The following is a 21,438-nucleotide window of genomic DNA, read 5'->3' on the forward strand; positions in this document are numbered from 1 at the left end:
GCCTCCTTGGTGGGTATCTCTTACTCATCCTTTGAGACTCCCACTCTGTTAAGGCCCCACCGCAGACGCCTGTGTCATCCGTGCGTGCGCCTGCCTTTGGCTCACTGCCGGATTCGATAGCAGGGACAGCAGGTTCTTCACCGTTTGAATTGTTGCTCACCAAGCATGCATCGCATCTAATAATTGATGCTAGATTTGTATTTGTGGGATTCAAAACAAGAATGTCTTTGTCTTCATTGTTGTTGTTTAGTCACCAAGTTGTGTCCAATCCCTTTGTGATCCCGTGGTGTGTAGCCGGCCAGGCTCCTCTCTGTCCTTAGGATTTCCCAAGAATCCGGGAGTGGGTTGCCGTTTCCTTCTCCAGGGGTCTTGCCAACCCAGGGAGCGAACCCGCGTCTTCTGCATTGGCAGGTGGATTCTTTACCACGGAGCCACCAGGGAACCTTTTATCTTCATTATCAGTCACTAACGTAGTATTTTGTATTCTGTCCATTCGTCCCACAGCTTACTACTTGAGGCCTCCTGTAAGCTCTTACTGTCTGCTCACCTCGTTTGCCCGTCAGCCCCAGGGTTAACCTTGTAAGGATGTCTTGCTGTCTTTTCTTTCCCCCATCTCGGAGTAGCCTTCTCATCCTCTTTGCCTAAAGCATAGCCCTGCACATCTTTCAAGGGTCGGGTTAAGTCCCTCATCCTCTTGACAGCTCCCGTCTGGAATCTGGGCTCTCTCCCCTGAACTCTGGAAGCACCGCTGTTGTCAGGAACATTTTTTGATGATTATTTAGTGTTCTGTGGCTTCCATTATTCTTCTGACTTGTCAGTTAAATCTTCCTTGTGTTTTGGGCTCACCTTGTTAACTATGAAGTCTTTGAAACCCAAGGCCAGGTCTTTGGCTCCCTGGCTAGTAGCTGCCCAGCATGTCAAGAGGCAGTAACTGCTAAGAGAAGAGACTTCTCCATTTGAATCCCAGCCCTGCCACTTATTCCCTTGGGGTAATTATGTACCTTCTTTGTTTCTCAATTTCCTCATCTGAAATGTGGGGGAAGTAATCATATTGCCCCAGAGAACTGTTGTGAGGAATGAGTTAGTCCATTTTAAGCCCACAGCAAGTGGTGTTTAAGTGTTGTATTTTACTTAGTAATAATAGTGAGAATAATATAGCCCACTAAGCACCTATTAAAATACCAGAATGTTGTTTAAAGTGGGCAGCCGCAGGCTGTGAATTAGCCACCATATGGATCAGTTTGTCCCCTCGCAGACACACTTTGCTACAAGCTTGGGAAAGGTCCACCGTGAAAGAAGAGACGGCAGGTTCTGGATTCTGGGGAGGGTTGTGGGGCGTCAGTGGGTAGCACTGAGCACCCACGGGTCTCCAGGTGGACTCTGGAGATTCAGACAGGATTGACAAGCCTAGAAATGCTTTGGTTCTTTCACAATTTCATGCAGCCATAAAGTAGTCATGTCAAAATGCTCCCAGGGGAAGAGGCAGATTCCACAACACCTGTCAACATTCACCTTTGTACACTTTAGTGCCTTTGCAGTCCTAAGAGCTTTGTCTTGTTGAAAGATAATAATCAAAAGCAGTTACTAGTATCCTTCCATCACAAACTAGAAAGAGTTTTCAGATTTGTACAGATCAAGTTCTAACTGCATGAATTCTAGCCAGGTGGCCTTTATTTAGTTATTCTCCATAAATCAACTGCTGATTCTATAACAAGTAGGTCAGAGAAGGACACAAAGTTGCCTTTAAAAAGCATAATTTCTAAATTGTTCAAGGGATGATGAAGAACTAATGCCCAAATGCTAATTCAAAGTTGCAAAATACCTTATATTAGGAGGTTGATTTAAACCTTGATGAGTGACTTTCCCCTAAATCATTCTTTCCTCTCCATCAGATTCAAATGATTTTTGATTATCATAAGGTTATGAAAGTTTTCTCTTGTTACATGAGTCCAGGTGTTAAGTAGTTCTCATAGTATCAACCAAGGCAAAGTAGTGAAGAAAATGTTTCTGTAATATGACATTCAGTACCTGTTATATGAATGTCACATTCAGTAACTTTTTTATATGAATTTCAAATCTAAAAATACAAGCAAAAACTTCTTGTTTCAACTCCGAATATTAGTGTTTAGACTCTAAAAAGGAACTGAGATAATCCACATTGTGAATACAGAAACAAAATAAAGTATATTCCCTTATTTTAGTGGTGCTCAACCTAAGAAAGGATATATGAGAGGTATGTTTGTTTTTTGAGAAATTGCATATATAAAGTGTCTTTTTTCCCCCTATAAACTTGAGTCATAATTTGGTTGGGAATAGCTTCCAGGGTTATTGCTGAGATTCCTGAAGCCATTCTGGTTCCTGGTCCTTCGTATGTGACACATTTTATTCTCTGAAAGTTTGTAGGGCCATCTGTTTGTTCTCGAGTTCTGAAAGCTTGCTCATGTGGTTTGGCTTGGGTCTTCTGTATCCACTGTGTCCAGTACTCCACAGTCACTTCAGACAACTCATGTCTCTCAGTTCTGAGAAATTTTCTTGAATTAAAAAATTTCCACCTCTTCATTTTCTCTGTTTTGTCTCGGAGTTCCAGTTTTTAAGATACCTGTCTTTCTGGGTGATCCTATAATTGTCTTTTCTCTTCTACTTTCATCTCTTTTCTTTTTGTATTTTAAGTCTTTAAGTTCATTTTTTTTCTGTGCTTCACTTTATTTTTTTAATTTTATTTTTAATTGGAGGATAATTGCTTTACAATGTTGTGTTGGTTCTGCCATACAGTAATGTGAATTAGCCATGAATGTGTGTGTGTGTGTGTGTGTGTATGTATATATATCCCCTCCCTCTTGAGCCTCCTTCCCACCCCACCCCCCAAGTTAATTTTCTGTTGAAAAATAATATAGTTCACTGACTTCTTACAAAGTGAACACTTCCATTTAATAAAAGATCCAGATTAAAAAAGAAAACAATTATCAGGACCCCAGAACTTCTAGCTACTACCTCACCCCAGGGTAACTGCTATCTTGAGTTTTTAAAATTAAACCCTTTTATTCTGAGATAATTGTAGATTCACATCCTATTCTAGGAAATAATACAGACATAGCCCATTTATCCAGTACCCACTTTTCCCCAGTGGTAACATCTTGCAAAACCGTTGGTATAATAGCTGACATGGATGCAGTCCAGATGCAGAACACTTTCAGGGCCCCCGTCCCCGCCGTCCCACTTCTGTAGCCACCCCTCCTCCCTCCCACCTCCACCCCTGGCGAGCCCTCAGCCATGTCTCTTCTGTTCTCCACATGAGTAACTGTGTCACTCCTAGGATGATCTGTGAGTGGAATCATGGAGTACATAATCTTTTGAGATTGGCTTTTTTCACTCTTTATAATTCTCTGGAGATTTATTCAGGTTACTGTGTCAATCACTTATTCCCTTTTATTGCTGATCAATTTTCAGTGGTATTGAGGTACCACTGTTTGTAACCATTCATCCATGATGGACACCTCAGTTGTTTCCAGGTTTTGAGTATTACAAATAAAGCCTCTATAAACATTTGTGAACAGGTTTCTATGTGAAAATAAGTTTTCGCTTTTTTGGGATAAATGCCCAAAAGTGCAATTGCTGGGTCATACGGTAGTCACTGTTTAAATTTATAAGAAACTGCCAAACTGCTTTGCAGAGTGGCTGTACCATTTAACATCCCTAACAGCAATGTATGAATGACCTAATTTCTCTTTATTGATGTCAGAATTTGGTGTTGTTACTATTCTTATTTTATCCATTCTTATAGATATGTAGTGGTATATCATGTTTTTAACTTACATTTTCCTAATGGCTAGTGACAATGAACATTTTTTCACAAGTTTATTTGCATCTGTATGTCCTATATATTCTCTTTGGTGAAATGTCTCTTCATGTCTTGTCTGTTTTTTATTTGGATTGTTTGGTATATTTTCTGTTGAGTTTGAGAATTCTTTACATATTCTAGATACTAGCCCTTTGTTGAATATGTGGCTTGCAAATATTTTCTCCCAGTCTACAGCTTGTCTTTTCTCTTTTTTTTGGCTGCGATGAGTCTTCGTTGTGGTGTATGGGCTTAGTTGCCACTCAGCATGTGGAATCTTCCTGGACCAGGAATTGAACCCACTTCTCCTGCACTGGAAGGCAGATTCTTTACCACTGGGCCACCAGGAAAAGTTCTCTCTTCATTCTTTTAATAGTCTTTCCCAGAGCAAAAGTTTTTAATTTTTTAAAAATTCATTTATTTTTTTTTTTTTTTTTTTTTAAATATTATTTTATTAGTTGGAGGCCAATCACTTTACAACATTTCAGTGGGTTTTGTCATACATTGGCATGAATCAGCCATATAGTTACACGTATTCCCCATCCCGATCCCCCCTCCCACCTCCCTCCCCACCCGACTCCTCAGGGTCCTCCCAGTGCACCAGGCCCGAGCACCTGACTCATGTATCCCACCTGGGCTGGTGGTCCGTTTCACCATAGATAGTATACATGCTGTTCTTTCAAAACATCCCACCCTCACGTTCTCCCCCAGAGTTCAAAAGTCTGTTCTGTACTTCTGTGTCTCTTTTTCTGTTTTGCATATAGGGTTATCATTTTTAATGAGAGAATAACTGCTTTAAAATATTGTGTTGGTTTCAGCCAAAAGTTTTTAATTTTGATAATGTCTAGTTTATCAGTTTTTCCTTTTATGAATCATGCTGTTGGTACTAAGTCTAAGAACTGTTTGGTTAGCACTAGAATCTAGGGGTTTTTTTTTCCCCTAAAAGTTTTATAGTTTTACATTTAAATCCGTGATGTATTTTGAGTGAGTGTTCATACAACGTATGAGTCGTTTATTTTTTGCCTACTGATGTCTAACTACACCAGCACTGTTTGTTGAAAAGGTCATCATCTTTCTCCCACCAAACTGTTTTTGCATCTTTGTCAGATATCACTTGGACATATTTGTGTAGATTTATTCTTGGGCTCTTTGCTCTGTCCCACTGATCTATGTGTCTGTTCTTCTGCCAGTATCACACAGTCCTAATTAATATGTGGCTAAGTAATAAATCTTTTTCAGTGTTGCTTTAGCTATTCTAATTCCTTTTCCTATCAGATAAATTTTAGAGTAATCTCACCCAAATTCCCAGAAAGCCTTACTGAGATTTTGATAGGGATTGTGTTAAACCTGTATATAAATTTGAGAATAATTGAAGTCTTTGCTGTGTTGAGTGTTGCAGCCCATGAACATGATATAGCTCTCCATTTATTCAGATTTATTTCTTTTACTAGCATTTTGTATTTTTTCAGCATATAGTCCTGTACATGTTTTGTTAATTTATACTGAAATATTTCTTCTTTCTAGAAACTTTTTAGATTTCTTGGGATTTCCTACATGAACAATCATGCCCCTGTCAACAGAGAGGGTTTCTTCCTTTTTGATCTAGATACTTTTTGTTTCCTGTTTTTCCCTTTATTGCACTGGTTAGAACTTCTGCTACTAAGTTGCCTAAGAGTAATGAGAACATCTTCCCTTCTTCACTATTTTAGAGAAAAAGCATTCAGTCTTTCACCATTAAATGTAATGTTACCTGTGGGGTTTTGTAGGAGATCTTTATTGAGTTGAGGAAGATCGCTTTTATTTCAGTCTTCTGAGACTTCTCAGGAATGAGTGTTTAATTTCGTCAAATGCTTTTTCTGCATCAGTTATTAGGACCATGATACTTTTTTTTCCTTTGCTTGTTTATATGGTGGGTTACATTGACTGGATTTCAAGTACTGCAGCAGCCTTGCATCCTTGGAGTAAATCCTACATGATCATAGTGCACAATTCTTGCTAAATTTTCTTTCTAATATTTTGTTAAGGATTTTTGTGTCTGTGTTCATAAGGGATATTGGTCCATAGTTTCCTGGGTTTTGAACTGTCTTTTTTTCTGGATACTGGTTTCTTGCTTGACAATTTTTCTCTTTCAGCATTTAAAAAATATTGTATTCCTTCTTGTGTCTCTAGTTTCTGGTTTAAAAAAAAAAAACAAGCATACTCTCATTTGAATAGTTTTCCCTCTGTTGGTAAGTTGTGATTTCTGTCTCTGCCCTCAAGATTTTTTGTGTGTTTGGTTTTTGCAGTTTGACTATGTTATGTCTTGGTGTGGGTTTCACTTGTTCAGAGTTCATTCAGCTTCTTAAATCTGTAGGTTTATGTGTCTCTTGCCAGTTTTGAGATGTTTTTGGCCTTTGTTTCTTTGAGTACTTCAGTGCTGCTCTTTTTCTCTTCTCCTTCAAGGACTCTCATGTCATTAATGTTCAATCTTCTGCTATAGTCCCACAGGTCCTTGAAGTTCTGTTAATTTTTTTCAATCTATTTTCTTTCTGTTGTTCATATTTCTATTATACTTGCAGTTCACTGATTCTTCCCTCTCTGCCATTCTGCTGTTGAGTCCATCCATAGAGTTTTTGTATTTTGGTTATTGTATTTTCCAGCTCTAACATTTCCATTTTGTTTTTCTTTATATATATATTTCTTAGATTGCTGAGACTTTCTATTATTTCTGTACTTCAGCTTTCTATTTTTTTCATTTGTTTCAAGCATGTTTGTAGCATGTATGTGTCTTATTTATGAAAATGTTAATATTATATTTAAGAACTATTTTCCTCCTCATAGGACTTCTGTTTGCTCCATATTGATTTTTTTCCTGTCTGTTTCAACTCCATCTTTCCTGTAAGAGCCTTTCCTCAAATGTCTTATAATTCTTGGTGACTGCTCACATTTAGTGACAGGGCTTGTTAAGACCCTGAACTCCTGTGTGGAGTGATTTGGTTGGATTGTTTAGTTGGGGAGGTTTCAGTATCATGATTGAGAGGTCATTTCTCTTGGATTGGTCAAATTCTCCAGGGAAGAACCTTCCAGCCTCTGAGAACCTAGCGTGGAAAGTGGGGTGGGGCTTGGGTTCCAGGCCAGGGCTTGAATCTAGGATGTGCATGTTCACTCAGGGCCCCCCTCTTTTCAGTATGGCACCTGTACGCTCAGCTGTTACTGGTCCTCTGTGACTCAAGACCTCTGTTTTATTCTCTCCAGAGGGATATCCTCTAGTTGACTGGTTAGCTAGGTGGAGGGGAGCAGGGGACTGAGCCTTCTGCGCTGGGGTCCAGACTTTCCGTTAACTCTGTTGTTAGCAGCAAGCCCTGCTTTAAACACATGCCCTCTTACTTGCAGATAAACCTAGTAAGGCCAGCCCGTGAGCCTTTGAGGGACTCTGAGGAATAAATTGTAATTTGTTGTTCTTGGCTTTCCCCACTGTCCACCAGGGTTTCAGTTTTCTCAGATTCACCATTATTTACCAATTTTCTATGTTTTGGCTTCCAGAATTTTGTTTTATTGCTATTATGTACCTGTTAATTTTCACAGCTTGGATGATGGCTTTAGAAGCGTGGGTGTTTGTTGGTGCTACCGTTTTGGTCAGGTTTAAGGATGCAGTAAAACAGATGTGCTCAATCTGCCATTTTCACCAGAAGTGTCATATAATTTTTATACATTTTAAAAACGACCAATATTTCTTTGAAGTTTGAGCTCAAACTGAAATTAATTTGGAAAATAAGTCCAAAGGAGAATTACTGTGTTTTTCAGGTGATGAAATAGAATTGGAGGTACTGATTTGAGCAGGTGGAGGCACTAATGATGAAAGAAAAATAAGTAGAGAACATTGAGGAAAATTTTTTAGCTTGGCAGCAGAAGATTGGATTTTGCTTTTCCTTCAAGTTTTGTGGGAGATGAAAAAAGTTTTCCTGTATGATTAACAAAACGGTGATCTGGGAACTAGAGAGAAATGATGGTTGTACAACATTGTGAATGTGCTAAATTCCACTGAATTGTTCACTGATGGCTCATTTTTTGTTACATGAATTTTACCTCAAATTAGAAAAAAAACTTAACCGAATAAAAGAGAAATATATGAACATTTTCAAAACTTATAACTATGTTGACACCTGGCCTTTGGGGGTAAAAGATAATTTGACTTAGACTTATTACAACAGGCCTCATTAAGTTATATTTCTACTGTCTGCCTGGAGCTAGGTAGAGATTTTTAAATGTTTACAAGCATGATTTTGGAAGATCTTCAGAAATTTACTTTTCGTTTTGGGAAAAGGGAGAGCAAAATGTATTCTGAAGGGTGGAATTATATCTCTCTAGTAAAGAAACTGAAAGGAATTAATAGGTATTTAATATATACACCTCCTACATCCAAATATACTCATTGCACCTTGACAAATCTTGATGCAAGCAAGACCTTTTGACTCTTTAATCATTTGTATAATAGAAGAAAAGGAAATTCTGGGCAGTGTGGCATTGTTCCGATGAGTTTATGCGTTTGTTGTCTTGTTTATCTTTCATATGAAACACGCTGTCTCATAAAAAGATTTAATAGCACTTTATTATCCAAAATGTGGTATTTGGCAGTTTAGTGTGGTATACTAGAGTTTATGTCCAAAAGCCACAATGTCATTGTTTAGTTGCTAAGTCATGTCCGACTCTTTGCAACCCCATGGACTGTAGCCTCCCAGGCTCCTCTGTCCATGGGGTCTCCCAGGCAAGAATACTGAAGTGGATTGCCGTTTCCTTCTCCAGGGCATCTTCCTGATTCAGGGATTGAACCTGCGTCTCCTGCATTGGCAGGTGGATTCTTTATCACTGAACCACATGGGAAGCCTAAAATCATAATATTGGGGTTCAAAATCTTGCTGTGCACATGTGAGCTATTTAAACCTCATTTTTTCTCATCTGTGAAATGGAGGAGACAGTAGAGATATTGTGATGAATATGAATTAACACATTTAAAGATCTTTCAGTGTTGTCTGGGGCAGAGTTTGTACCCAGTAAACGCTATCTGCTATTTTTTTTACATTATCTTAAACTACAGTCTACAAAAGCACATCTGGAAAATGTATGTAATATAAGCAGCGTAAAGACTACTTCCTTATCATGATATCATTGTTATGGCTATAGTGACCAACTGCAGATGCAAATGTGCAATTGGGTCCCCTTTTCTCATCACATTTGTAGTTGTGGTTAAGGGCTTATTTCTGTTTTTTTCCTAGAAACTGAAATGGTTTTAGCTACCTTTATTTTCTAAGCATTCTAGACTTCACAGTGCAGTGGATTTGTTTGAAAAGTAAAACCAAGAAACTGTAAATACTGTTTACCCTCTATTTGGTTTAGGCGTAATCCCTATTATTTGTACATTTTCCCTAGGAATCAGTGAAAAGATTGAGAATGAACCAGAAGAATGAACCATTAGAAGGTGTAATTATAGCCAGTCAGTGGCCACAGAGAGAGCACTTGATTTTTGTAAAGTTATTTCTCCTTATCATTATTGTATGGCTGCAAGTGAATGGTGATGGTTCTCTCTCACAATTATTATTTTTAGTTGTAGTTTGAAACTCCTCCATTTCCTACAAGGTGAAACTCTCATGTTTAAATGTTATCATTTTTATACTAAGCTCTCTTTTAAATTTCACTTTACAGATCAACAGCCAAAATTTTGAAGGTCGTCAACTTTCTGATGGTGGTGATAAGCCATGGCGACAGATGATAAAGTTGCCATCTTAACCGACGATGAAGAGGAACAGAAGAGAAAATACGTGCTTGCCGATCCTTTTAATGGTATTTCCAGGGAACCAGAACCACCTTCAAATGAAACACCGTCCCCATCTGAAACAGCTGCTATTCCTGAGGAGGAAATAGACTGGATAGAGAAACACTGCGTTAAAATAAACAATGATCTTCTCATTTCCAAGGTCTTTTATTTTTTCTTTTACTCGGCATATGGCTCTCTCTACCCCCTTTTGCCTGTGTATTACAAGCAGCTGGGAATGTCACCCAGCCAGAGTGGCCTGCTGGTAGGTATTCGATACTTCATTGAATTCTGCAGTGCCCCATTTTGGGGTGTAGTTGCAGATCGCTTTAAAAAAGGCAAAATCGTCCTCCTCTTTTCTCTTTTGTGTTGGGTTTTATTCAACCTGGGCATCGGATTTGTCAAACCCGCTACCTTGCGATGTGTACCAAAGATCCCCCCGACAGCTCATCCCACCAATTCAAGTCACCCGTTCACTATCCTGCCGACGAATTCCTCCATTGTCTCTTTCATCACCACCTCCCCAAGAATTCGTGAGAAAAGGCACCTGCTTCGTTATGATGGGTCAGTGATGTCAGAAGCGGGGCCCAATGTCACAGAAACTGTCATCTTCTCGACAGCTCCAAACAAGACCAGTGCCCCCACTCTGCAGCCTCAGACTGATGAAGTTACTGACCATACTGTGACCTTGAACCCAAGCACTGCAACCTCCTCTGCCCCTCCAGGAAATGCAACCAGGGAGACAACCACTTCCGTGGCCGCTACCACCAAGTCGGTACCTTCTGACCAAGTCACTCTTGTTTATGATCAACAAGAAGTGGAAGCTATATTCTTGGTGATCTTGGTAGTTGTCATAATAGGAGAATTTTTCAGTGCCTCCTCCGTCACAATTGTGGACACAGTAACACTGCAGTATCTGGGAAAGCACAGAGACCGCTATGGACTGCAGCGCATGTGGGGCTCCCTGGGCTGGGGCCTGGCCATGCTGTCCGTGGGCATCGGCATCGACTACACCCACGTAGACGTGCTCATCGAAGGGAAGGGCTGTAAGCCGCCCGAGTACCGGAACTACCAGATCGTCTTCTTCGTCTTTGGGGTTCTCATGACCATGGCCTTGATTGTTGCCACCCAGTTCCGATTCCGCTACAGCCACTTCAAAAGCAGTGACAGTAAAGGGAAGGAGGTGGAGATCCCGCAGGTGGAGAGGAACAGCTCCACGGAGTCGTCTGAGGAGACACCGACCGCCACCAGCCACTCGCGGGCCTTCAGCTTCTGGGACTTGATCAGGCTGCTTTGCAGCGTGCAGTATGGCTCCGTGCTGTTCGTGGCTTGGTTTATGGGTTTTGGGTATGGCTTCGTGTTCACCTTCCTCTACTGGCATCTGGAGGACCTGAACGGAACAACAACTCTCTTTGGGGTCTGTTCCGTCCTGAGCCACGTGTCTGAGCTGACGGCTTATTTTTTCAGTCACAAGCTTATTGAACTGATTGGCCACATCAGGTAAGATCATGCCTTCTGTTGCTGCCCCTCAGCAGCCGAGCTTCATCTTTTCCTAGTTTCGAGCTCCGTTGAGCATGTTTAAGGATATCATCATTTGTGTTGGGGGTAAGGTTTAGGTGAGAGTGGGGATTTCTGTTGCTCTTTCTCTTTAAAATAGAATCAAAAGGAAGGAAATGATGAACCTAGTTGAATTACCTCAAAATATGATGTTTCCCCTCTGTATGCCAAGAGACTCTTAGATTAAACATTTTCAGGTATAAAAGCACCAATTTAGTCAACTCTATTACTCCATGGACCTTGAAGGGTCCAGCTGTCTAAGGCATTTATGAGGAAGGGTTTAAGTAGATAAAGAGGATTATGTTTTTTCAGCCTTCAGTTATTCTCAGCCACTTGCTGATGCAGAAAGACCTTGAATGTATGGTGTATTGAAGATGTCCGTTATATTTAATAAGGCTGTGATGTGACCCACCAAAATCATTAATCCATGATATTCCATGGAAGGGCATCTTATATAATTTTTTCTGTTTATTACATGGGTCTCTGCATTTTGATCTGCCATGAAAACATGGGATACTTAAAAATCTTTCTCCTACCTAAAATTTCCCATGTAATCCTTTTAAGCAAAAAAATCTATAAATACCTAGTGTTTTTTAGTAATGTTTTTTACCACTAATGTTTGTCTGAAGTTGTTTGAAATGTACCTTGCTCTTTATGTCTTTCTGCTTTGCTGTTGGCTCTAAAATGTGGAGCCAGATACACTTAAACCTTATAGAAAAGCATGGCACGTCTGTCCCTAAAATTTGAAGTTGCTGTAATTAAAAGCAGCCATGTGTGTTTGTGTGTATGTGATAATCTTTAAATCTACTGTTTCTATGAGAAAGGAGAAATAGACACTGGCAAGATCTGAGAAACATTGATCTTTTTCCCTTTAATATCCCTTTGACTAACTGAAGAAAAATATTTTCTAATGTCAAGTTTCAACCTAGAATTTTACTTCTCCCGATACAATTGTGACTGTTTTTCCTTGTTTGATTTTGCTTTGGGAGGCTGTGTCCTGTTCCTTCTCCATCTCAAATCTTTGACCCCTTTGTTGTCACAAACAAAGTCAGGCACTGTACGGACAGCTAGCATCAGAGACACAGGCTCCCTGAGGCACACTCGGTGGGACCAGTCGGCAGAGAGCCTTGTGATGTCACGGTCTGGGGTTGTCCCAGACCTTGTCCCACGGTCTGGGACAAGGTTGTTTAACCTTGTCCAGGTCATGTTTATGTTCTCCGAGCTGTGATGAGTTAGACTCACAGTGATGAATTTCTTAGCTTGGTTGGGTTGTCTGAGCAGGATCTCCCCTCACCTAATAGTGTGTTTAAAAACCACAGCCATTTATTCCCAGAAAGGTACCTTGTCAGGTCTTACTCATGAGTGGCTTTCCTAGACATCATGATTTAATCACTAAATAATGTTAATTGAATGTCGACCCAGTACAGAGTATGCATGTAGGTTTTATTTTCAAAGAAGTTGTTAAGGTCTTCTCACATGCTAAGAAAAGTAATTTCTCTTCTACCTTTGCCTTTTGTCTAAAGTATACAGTTTTATGGTAGAATCCTGGTGGGTTTACTATTGGTAATTACATAAGCTTACACTTGTGTTTTCTTTTTTTAAGAGAGAACTCATTACATAAAAACTCATTACATGAATGCTAGTATCTCATTATATAAAAACAAATGACTCACTTAACCTTGATTTTCTAGTTTTACATACAAAAGCATCTTTTTTCCCTTTAATGATGTAATGGAAGAAGAAAGCTCTTGGGGTCACGTTGTTGTTCCCAGAAGCCTACTGGGATTCCATCAGTTTGTGGTCATTTACTGCTTTTGGATTTTTACCCTGTTCATTGAAATGAATTAACTACTTTTAAAAGATTCTGATAGTTGTGGTGAGATTATGCCCACATATTTAGGTATAATGGATATGTTTCTTTTGTTGAGAATTTTTGGAGCCCGGTTAGTGGTGGTTGAGATTTGAGGGCTTAAAAATGTAGTGATGACAGTTTTACTTTTTAATTGAAAGAATATCATGTATTAGTTGATAAACAGAAATCATCTTTCTATGAATTCATAACCTTTATGTTTTCCTTGTAGGATCATAAGGAGAGATCTGTCTGGCCCGTATATATGCATGCATGTTTTTCAGTATTCTGTGACTAACTTATGGGGGGTTGTTTGTAGGAGTCAGCATACCCACAAAAATTGTAACTATCCTAATGTAGTTAAAAGTTGATGTATGGCAGAAACCAATACAATATTGTAATTTTTCTTCAATTAAAAATAAATTAAGAAAACAACAACAAAAAGAATTTTTAGAAAGTAGATTTTCATAAGTTTGTATAGGTTCATAGTGAAGAAACCATCATACCGGAAAACAGTTTTTAAAACAGCCTGTCCAATTTTGAACCACTTACTACTGTAACAGTTCTGCAGCTTGAGCCCCATTTTTCATTGATTAACATGTCTATACACAGAGTAAATTATTTCTGATTTTGATCTTGGATTTTGTCCCCTCTGGAAAGTGACTGTCTCAGGCAAATAGGATAATGCTTCCTATTTCCACTAAAACAGTAAATTTCTTTTGATTCAAAACCATAAGACTTTGGTATTTACAGCAAGTACATTTCTAGGCTAATTTATGTAATGACAATGACTAGATTTCTTTATCTAGAAATATAAATGTATTTTAAGGCTATATTTACCTTGTTGAATGTTTCAGCAACCATGAGTAGAGTTGTGATCAAAATACATTTCAACTAATCATTTGTTTGAGCAAACTCCAGGAAATAGTGAAGGGCAGGAAAGCCTGGCATGCTGAAGTCCATAGGGTCACAAAAAGTCAGACATGACTGAGTGACTAAGAAGAACAACAAAAATCATTACTATTCATATTAGGGCTTCACCTGTGTTATGTCATTCAAATTGATTTACATTTTAAGGGACACACAAAAATCTACTCAAGCGATTCTGACTTTGACCTGAAATTCTTATACTGAGTCAGTAGTTTCCAAATACTATCTGGAAGCGATAATATGTTAACCATTATTAGCCGTTAATTACTACTAAATAGTTGCTAAGTATCCAAATGAGTTGGCTGGTCATTTAGGGAGGAGAGAAGGAAATACAGGATGCTACTAGCAAGAGGAGGAACGCAGACATTGCTGGTGGGCGCTGCAGAAAGAGCAGGAGCGGATAGCAAGACGCCAGCCAGCCGCTGAGGACGTGCGGGCCAGTGTTAGCAGCCTGTCACCGGAGGGATAGCAGTCAGCGTCGGAAGGGGGAGGGAACTGCCGCTGGCCTGAGCAGGGGAGCTGACCTGGAGCTGGAGGTTTAGGATTGCGTTTGTGATTTTATTGCTTGGTATCCTGTCCCTTGTTTCTGCCTGCCTCTTCGGCCTTGCTGTCGATCCTGGACCCCTTGGCTCTTGGGGCCTCTCCCGCCCCCCATGGCAGGGCGCAGGCTTCTACAAGCTGCTTCTCCCAGCCCCTGGTCTGCTGGGCGCACCTGCGGCAGTGGTGTGCAACTGTTAGACTCACCCTGGGCGAGCTTTTAGAACTCCTAATGCTCCAGCTCCACCTAGACCGATGACCTCAGGCTGTCCGGCGGTGTGTACCTAGGTACTCCAGCCAGGGTGGTGACCGCCGGGCTGGTGAGAGGCCCGGGTGGAGGATGAGCGGGTGTGAAGGAAGGGAACAGCCTTCCCTCTTTCGTCCTGTGTGAACTTTGGAGATGGTTCCCTTTAATCCTCTCACGTGGGTCTTGCCCGGCTCCAGTGGTTTGCTCAGATGCAGGTGTTGACCGGTAATCAGCCGGACCCTGGTCTGCAGCGCTCACCCGGTATAGCATAGCGGGAGTTCCTCCTCTGCGGTGCTCAGCCCCCGCCCAGGCTCGGCCCTGCCTCCTCTCAGCCCGAGTCCCCGAGTCCTGAGCCCCCGAGTCCTGTCAAATTGCCTCTCACCGGTGGCTCTGCCCGCCGTGGGCGCTCAGCCCGCATCCTTTGGAGGCTGTCTGCGGCTTTCTCCAGCTTCTCTGGCTTCTCAGCTCTTCCACCGTCTATCTAAGCACCCTGAATTAAGATTGGTGCCTGTTTCCCCAATTACATCCTGACGTCCACAGTCCTTAACTGCTTAGAACTTATACTGGCAATCGCCACAATGAAGGGAACGAATGGAAATAGAATAACCCAATTCTTGATTTAAAAACAACAACAACAGAGGATGGACCTGAACAGTTTTCCCTTCTCTTTTCTTAATGGAATGTTATTTCTTATTTACAAAATGACTTTACCACAACAGAAAAAAGTGATAAGGCTTCTTTCTCACGTTGTCATTGTTGTTCAGTCACTCAGTTGTGTCCGACTCTGCGTCCCTATGGACTGCAGCACTCCAGGCTTCCCTGTCCACCGTCTCCTGGAGCTTGCTCAAAGTCATATCCGTTGAGTTGGTGATGCCATTCAACCATCTCGTTTGAAATTATACATGATCTAAAGGAGTAACTGTTACTCTATCATTTAAAAATCAAAACTCTGCATACTTGTTAAGTTTAATTGAACAGTTTATTTAGGCCTGGGCAACCCAGTTTAATAGGTTGCAAGGATGAACACTAAAAGGAAGGGGGTTGGAAAAGACAGGGAGATTGGAGGCCAGATAGGAGCTGGGATTAGGAAAGGAACTTTATTCTGGGTGCAGGAGGGCATTGTGGCGAGGTTCAGAGCGGAGGAGAGCCACTGGTGCTGGTTTATCTGCAATGCGGTGGGGACTTTGAAGCAGGAGCCCAGTGAGAAGATTCCTGAAATAGTCCCGGTGAGAGATCACACAGGCCTGGAGAACAGCGACAGCACCAGAAGTGGAGGGATGGAGTGTGTGTGTGGAGGTAGAATCAGTGGAATGGTTTGGTGTGAGGAGTGATGTAGAGACCTTCGTGTTTCAGTTTGGGTGCAGTGGTTCTGCCAAACCCAGGAGGAAATTGAGAAGAAGAGACAGAATGTAGGAGAGAGTGGAAGTTCATCAGAATCCAGCGATGGGTTTGTTTACCTTAAAATTGAAACATCTATGTGGGAATGTCTAGCAGACAGTTGACTGCTTTAAAAGCCCAAAAAGAGGTTAGGTTTGGGATAGTTAAAACCAGGAATGTGAACCAAGTGAGCAAGGAAATCTTGTTGTAGAAGAAGAGAAATGGGCTGAGGAAAATCAGTTATGCTTGTCTCCAAGATTCTATTTTGGGTTTCTGACCTTATTGAACTGTTGGTCTCTGTTTTATGGCTTAAAGTAGGTATCCTTGTATCCTCATGTTTGTGGGGAGTTGTATGATACTGTAGCCTGTTTCTACATCTTGCTTCAGGAGCAGATAACTTTCTGAGTACCCCTCCAATGCCATCACCTGAGCCAAGGTCTTCTAGACATGTTTACAAGTGGACCAAGGGAGACGTGAGTAAGGGAGAGAAAAAAAATAAAGGGACAAGGAATAAAAGGAACAGGGATCAACAGTAAGAAAATAGAGAAAGGAAGCAGCTGTAGTCTCCAGGGGAAGGTCTCTTCCTGTCCTTATTCATGAAAGGCAGTGTCCATAGCAGTTACAAGCATGGACTGGGAGGCATGTTGCCTAGTTTAGAGCTTGACTATGCCTCTTGGAACCATGTGGCCTTGGAGAAGTTATATAACATTTTGTATCTCTGTTTTGTCACCTCTAAGTAGGAGTATCATTAGTATTAACTTTCTTACTTTTTTTCATGAAAACTAAATGAGATAAAACACATTAATTGCTTAGAATAGTGACTTGCATATCTTAGTTCTCTTGATTTTTTAAATTATTATTTACCCAGTCTTCTAGTAGATTATGTTGCTTGATAACCACTCTGGAGACCAATTCAGCAGTCCATGGTAATGTACAAGTTGGACATTTCCTATGGCTTGATAATTGCGTTTTAAGATACTTACCTGCCTAGAGAAACTTTTGCTGTGTGCTGTGCTTAGTTGCTCAGTTGTGTCCGACTCTGTGACCCCATGGACTGTGGTCTGCCAGGCTCCTCTGTCCATGGGATTCTCCAGGCAAGAATACTGGAGTGGGTTGCCATGCCCTCCTCCAGGGGATCTTCCCAACCTAGGAATCAAACCCCAGTCTCCCATGTTGCAGGCAGATTCTTTACCATCTGAGCCATCAGAGAAATTTTACACATATGCAGAAAGACATGTACAAAGATGCTACTTGCTTACTGCAGCTTTCTAACAGTGAGAAAGAGAACTGGTCTAAGTATTCATCAATTGGGGAATAGATGCATTCAGTGTAGGATAGTCGTAAGATGGACTATTATGCAGAAAAGGAATAGACTATATCAATATGTCAACATAGAAAACTCTCAAACCATGATGTTGAATGGGGGAGAAAGCAAAATAATATACTTATGCAAATTTTAGCAATGCATTTCAAAAGTTACACATACTTTTATGGCTATGCCTAATTGTATAGGAAGAAAAGCCACTTAAATTTATGGAGGGAAAATGCATCCTGAGTTCATATAGCCCTAGCTTTCTGGACAGGACATAAAAGGAAGGGACTGGTTGGGGAAGAAAGAGGACAGGGGAAGCCCTCAGTTTATCTGTAACATTTTGTGTCTTTAAGGAAGTACAGCAAAATATTCAGTTTCCTTTCTTGGTGCTAGATATATATATTCTCTCCCTTTTTTGGTATTTTAGATTGGAAAATAGCTTGAAGCTTAGGTCTGTTTATAGTGGATCAGTATAATTATCTTCCCATGAAAGAACCTGATGTGTGTGTGAGAGAGTGAGAGAGAGTGTGTGTGTGTTTAAAGCTGCATATGTTCTAAGGAGACATATCATATCCTCATATATCAGGTAAAATAAACATTGAGATTTTGTGCCACTAATATGTATGTGTCTCAGTTGGATCCAACGCTTTCCGCCCCCATGGACTGTAGCCCACCGGCCTCTGCTGTCCATAGAATTTTCCAGGCAAGAGTACTAAAATAGGTTGCCATTTCCTGCTCCAGGGGATCTTCCTGACCCAGAGATGGAATCCTCATCTCCTGCATCTCCTGCATCGGCAGGAGGATTCTTTACCATTGAGCACCTGGGTTTCCCATTATAGTTTTCCCTAAGTAGCATACATTTAAATGATTAAAAGTCTACTTTTACATAGTTATCATGGCTTCAGGTCTTAGGCTTTAGGTCTTTTTCTTTACAATGATTAAAAGTCTACTTTTACATAGTTATCATGGCTTCAGGTCTTAGGCTTCAGGTCTTTTTCTTTACAATGAAATCAGGTGGAAATTTATAGTACCTTATTAAGAATTAATATCAAAATGTATCAAATAACCCTGATTTGGGCAGTAATTATAATATTTCTTTATATATTAAGAGATCAAGGTACTAAAATGTCAAGGCAAGTGATATCCCACAGATCATGCATTTTGTTGCTGACAGTGAGTTCAAGTATGAGTGTTTGGACCAGCTATTTAATTATCTTGAGTCATACAGTGTCAACTACTGCCTTTTTGTGCAAGTCAAAAGCCTAAGCAGTGTGGCTAACTTATTTCTACTTATTCTTGGGATGCTTGGTAGATTTTAATTATATAATTTCATTAGGATACTTTGAATAGTAGATGAGAATTCTTCTTCAAGTTTCCTTCCTAGCATACCCCTCCAAAACCTTTCCAACTGGATGAATCACACCCCATTCTTATTTCTCAAGTATTAATCATCTTTTCTTTGCCTTTTGTCTGCTGTCAACAACATCTTTGAATAGTAGTCTGGAGGCTGACAAGCAGTAACTTGTTAACTTTTTCCTTCCTTTAAAAAGATAACATGTAGAAGACATTTTCAGAAAAAATCAATGTTGAGTTATGTTTGTCTGGGGACTGTAGTTTTGGACCATGATACTGTGTGGTGTGGTTGACTGCTGAGTGCAGTGAGGACACCTCAGCAATGGATGATTAGCATGGTCCTTGGTTATAACTGTGGATGTTGGTCAGGCATTTCACTCCCCTTAGGAGAATGAACAGGAGCAGAAAGTAGATTGGCCCAGGTTTGACCCTAGTCATCTTCCCAAACCCTGGTAGGAGTGTTGGGTAGTCTAGTAGCTGTCCTGTTTCCTTGTATTCTTCTCTTTGCCAGTTCGCCTGTAAAGAGTGCACGTGTGTGCGTGTGTGCGTTTGACCTGGGTTCAAATCCCACACTTACTATAGCATCTAACTTCGTACCATTGTTAAGATTAATAAGATAATGCATAGCATATAGTAAGTGCTCAGCTGTAAACAACAGGTGGTGTTATTCCTGTTGTTATTAATTCACTTCTTCAACACGTATTTCTTAAACATGCCCTAGGTGACAGGCACTTTTGTAGGTCTTGGGGATATTTGCAATGTGTGATGAGATAGACAAAGGCCAGTCCTCGTAGGATGAGCCTTCTTTTGGGGTAGATAGTGAACAGTGCACAGATTATCTCGTTTCTGATCATGATGAATGACGACGTGGCAAAATTCATGCAGAACTCAGGTTCCCAGAGCAACCGAGAAGAGGCGACTATTTCTGCTTGAGTTGACAGAGAGGCTTTGTCTAAGGAAGAGACATCTGAGCAGAGTGGCGTTTGCACAGAAGCCACTCAGGGAAGATGAGGGAACCACAAGTGTGCATCGCCTGAATGAGGGGTGAGGAGTGGTAAAGGTCAGCAAGGTGGGCAGGGCTCGTGCAAGGGCTCCAGGTCCCACTGAGAGAGCGTGTGTTTTCCTAAGAGAAATGGGAAGTCATTGGTGAGTTTGAGCAAGAGGTGACATGAACAGATGTCTGCCTTGATGTTTCTTTAAAACACTTCTATTGCAGGAAGGGGGACCCCAACACTTGGAAATATATTGTCCAAGGAGACACACGGCGGACAGAGCGTGAGACTTTATTGGGGAGGGTGGAGAGCAGCAGGTTAAAGGAGCCCAGGAGGACTCTGCTGAGTGACTCGCCGGCTTGGGTTTTATGGTTTGTCAGCTGTGTCTCCTTGGACCATTCGTTTCCGGACAATTCATTTCTGAATGTTAGACAAGAACTCACTCTCAGGTCTTGGAAGGGGTCCCCTTCCTGCAACACTTCTCTGGGTGGAGCATTTATCATTGTTTATTCTGCCCTACTTTAGAGAAGTCCCATTTTACTTCGTTCCCTGAGTTTCAGATAAATAATGAGTTGTCCTTTCTTGCTTGAGTCACAAGCTGGTGACTCATGCATGACCTTTGTTGATGTTGCACCTTCCACCAATCCCAGATAAAACTATTTTTTTTTTTCAGCAAATTCAAAATTGCAGAATAGCAATAGAATTGCAGAATAGCAAAAAAATATTTTAATAAAAATTAAAAAATTTAAATTTTATTAAAAAATAAAAAATTTTAAATTAAGAAACCTCCAAACTTAACAAAAATTACAATTATAGTATAATATTGAGAAAATAATAGTAGTTGTTAACACTGTCATTTCAGCACTTAACTACATCCAACTGCTCTCCAAGGCATTGTGTGAAATGCTTTACCTTCAAGCCCCCATTTATCCTTGTAATAGCCTTGTGAGTTGGGCATTGCTATGTCCATCTTAGGGAGGGCAAGTTCAAGGTGCTAAGGTAAGTTGCCCACAGTCATACAGCTAGTAACTAGCAGAGGTAGAATTCAAACCAACCACTCAGACTCCAAAGCCTGTGTTCTCAGCTACCTTGTAGGTTCATAGGCACCATCTTAGATTGGCGAGTATTTTGTCCCTTTATGCAGCCCAGCCTCACATCTTGGACTGCTCTGAGTGACCTGTGTCTGGTACAACTTTTCACCTGTCCCAACCACCCTCTTTTGTCTTTCTGGTAAGATCTCCATTCCTCTAAAATACCCCATCCTCTCAAATTATCTTTTTTTACCCCCAGTGAAATGGTCATTCCTCCGGATTAACTACCCCCAAGAAGTGCAAAACTGTTTTTAATGATGACTAGGTATCATACAGAAATGTATGTATGATGACTAGCTATCATATATTACTAGGTATCATACATCATTAACAGTTAATTCACAATTAAATATTATCTTCTTTCAGTATTTCTTTAAAGACGTCTTTATTAAATGACCAGGTTCTATTCTAGGAGTACAGTGCTGAACTAGACAGATAAGGTTCCTCTCTCATGGAGTTCTCTTTCTGGTAGGGGGTGGATGACCATAACATAAAAGGAAGATACTAGGTGTTACAGACGTGTTCACTTAGGTACCTGAGACACTGGGAGTTGGAAAAGAGTAAAGCAAG

The 21,438-nt window shown here is 40.6% G+C and overlaps 1 protein-coding gene across 1 annotated transcript in view; it reads left to right on the top strand.

Annotated features, from left to right (window-relative positions):
- Positions 1-21,438, top strand: part of MFSD6 (major facilitator superfamily domain containing 6) — an 83,546-nt gene that overhangs the window by 12,884 nt on the left and 49,224 nt on the right. Inside the window, exon 2 of the mRNA XM_065931929.1 lies at positions 9,515-11,123. Within this exon, the coding sequence (XP_065788001.1) occupies positions 9,568-11,123 (1,556 nt within the window). The 5' untranslated portion in view covers positions 9,515-9,567. The remainder of the gene's footprint in view (positions 1-9,514; positions 11,124-21,438) is intronic.

The sequence above is a fragment of the Muntiacus reevesi genome, chromosome 3 (genome assembly GCF_963930625.1).
Source record: "Muntiacus reevesi chromosome 3, mMunRee1.1, whole genome shotgun sequence".
NCBI classification, from domain to species: Eukaryota; Metazoa; Chordata; class Mammalia; order Artiodactyla; family Cervidae; genus Muntiacus; species Muntiacus reevesi.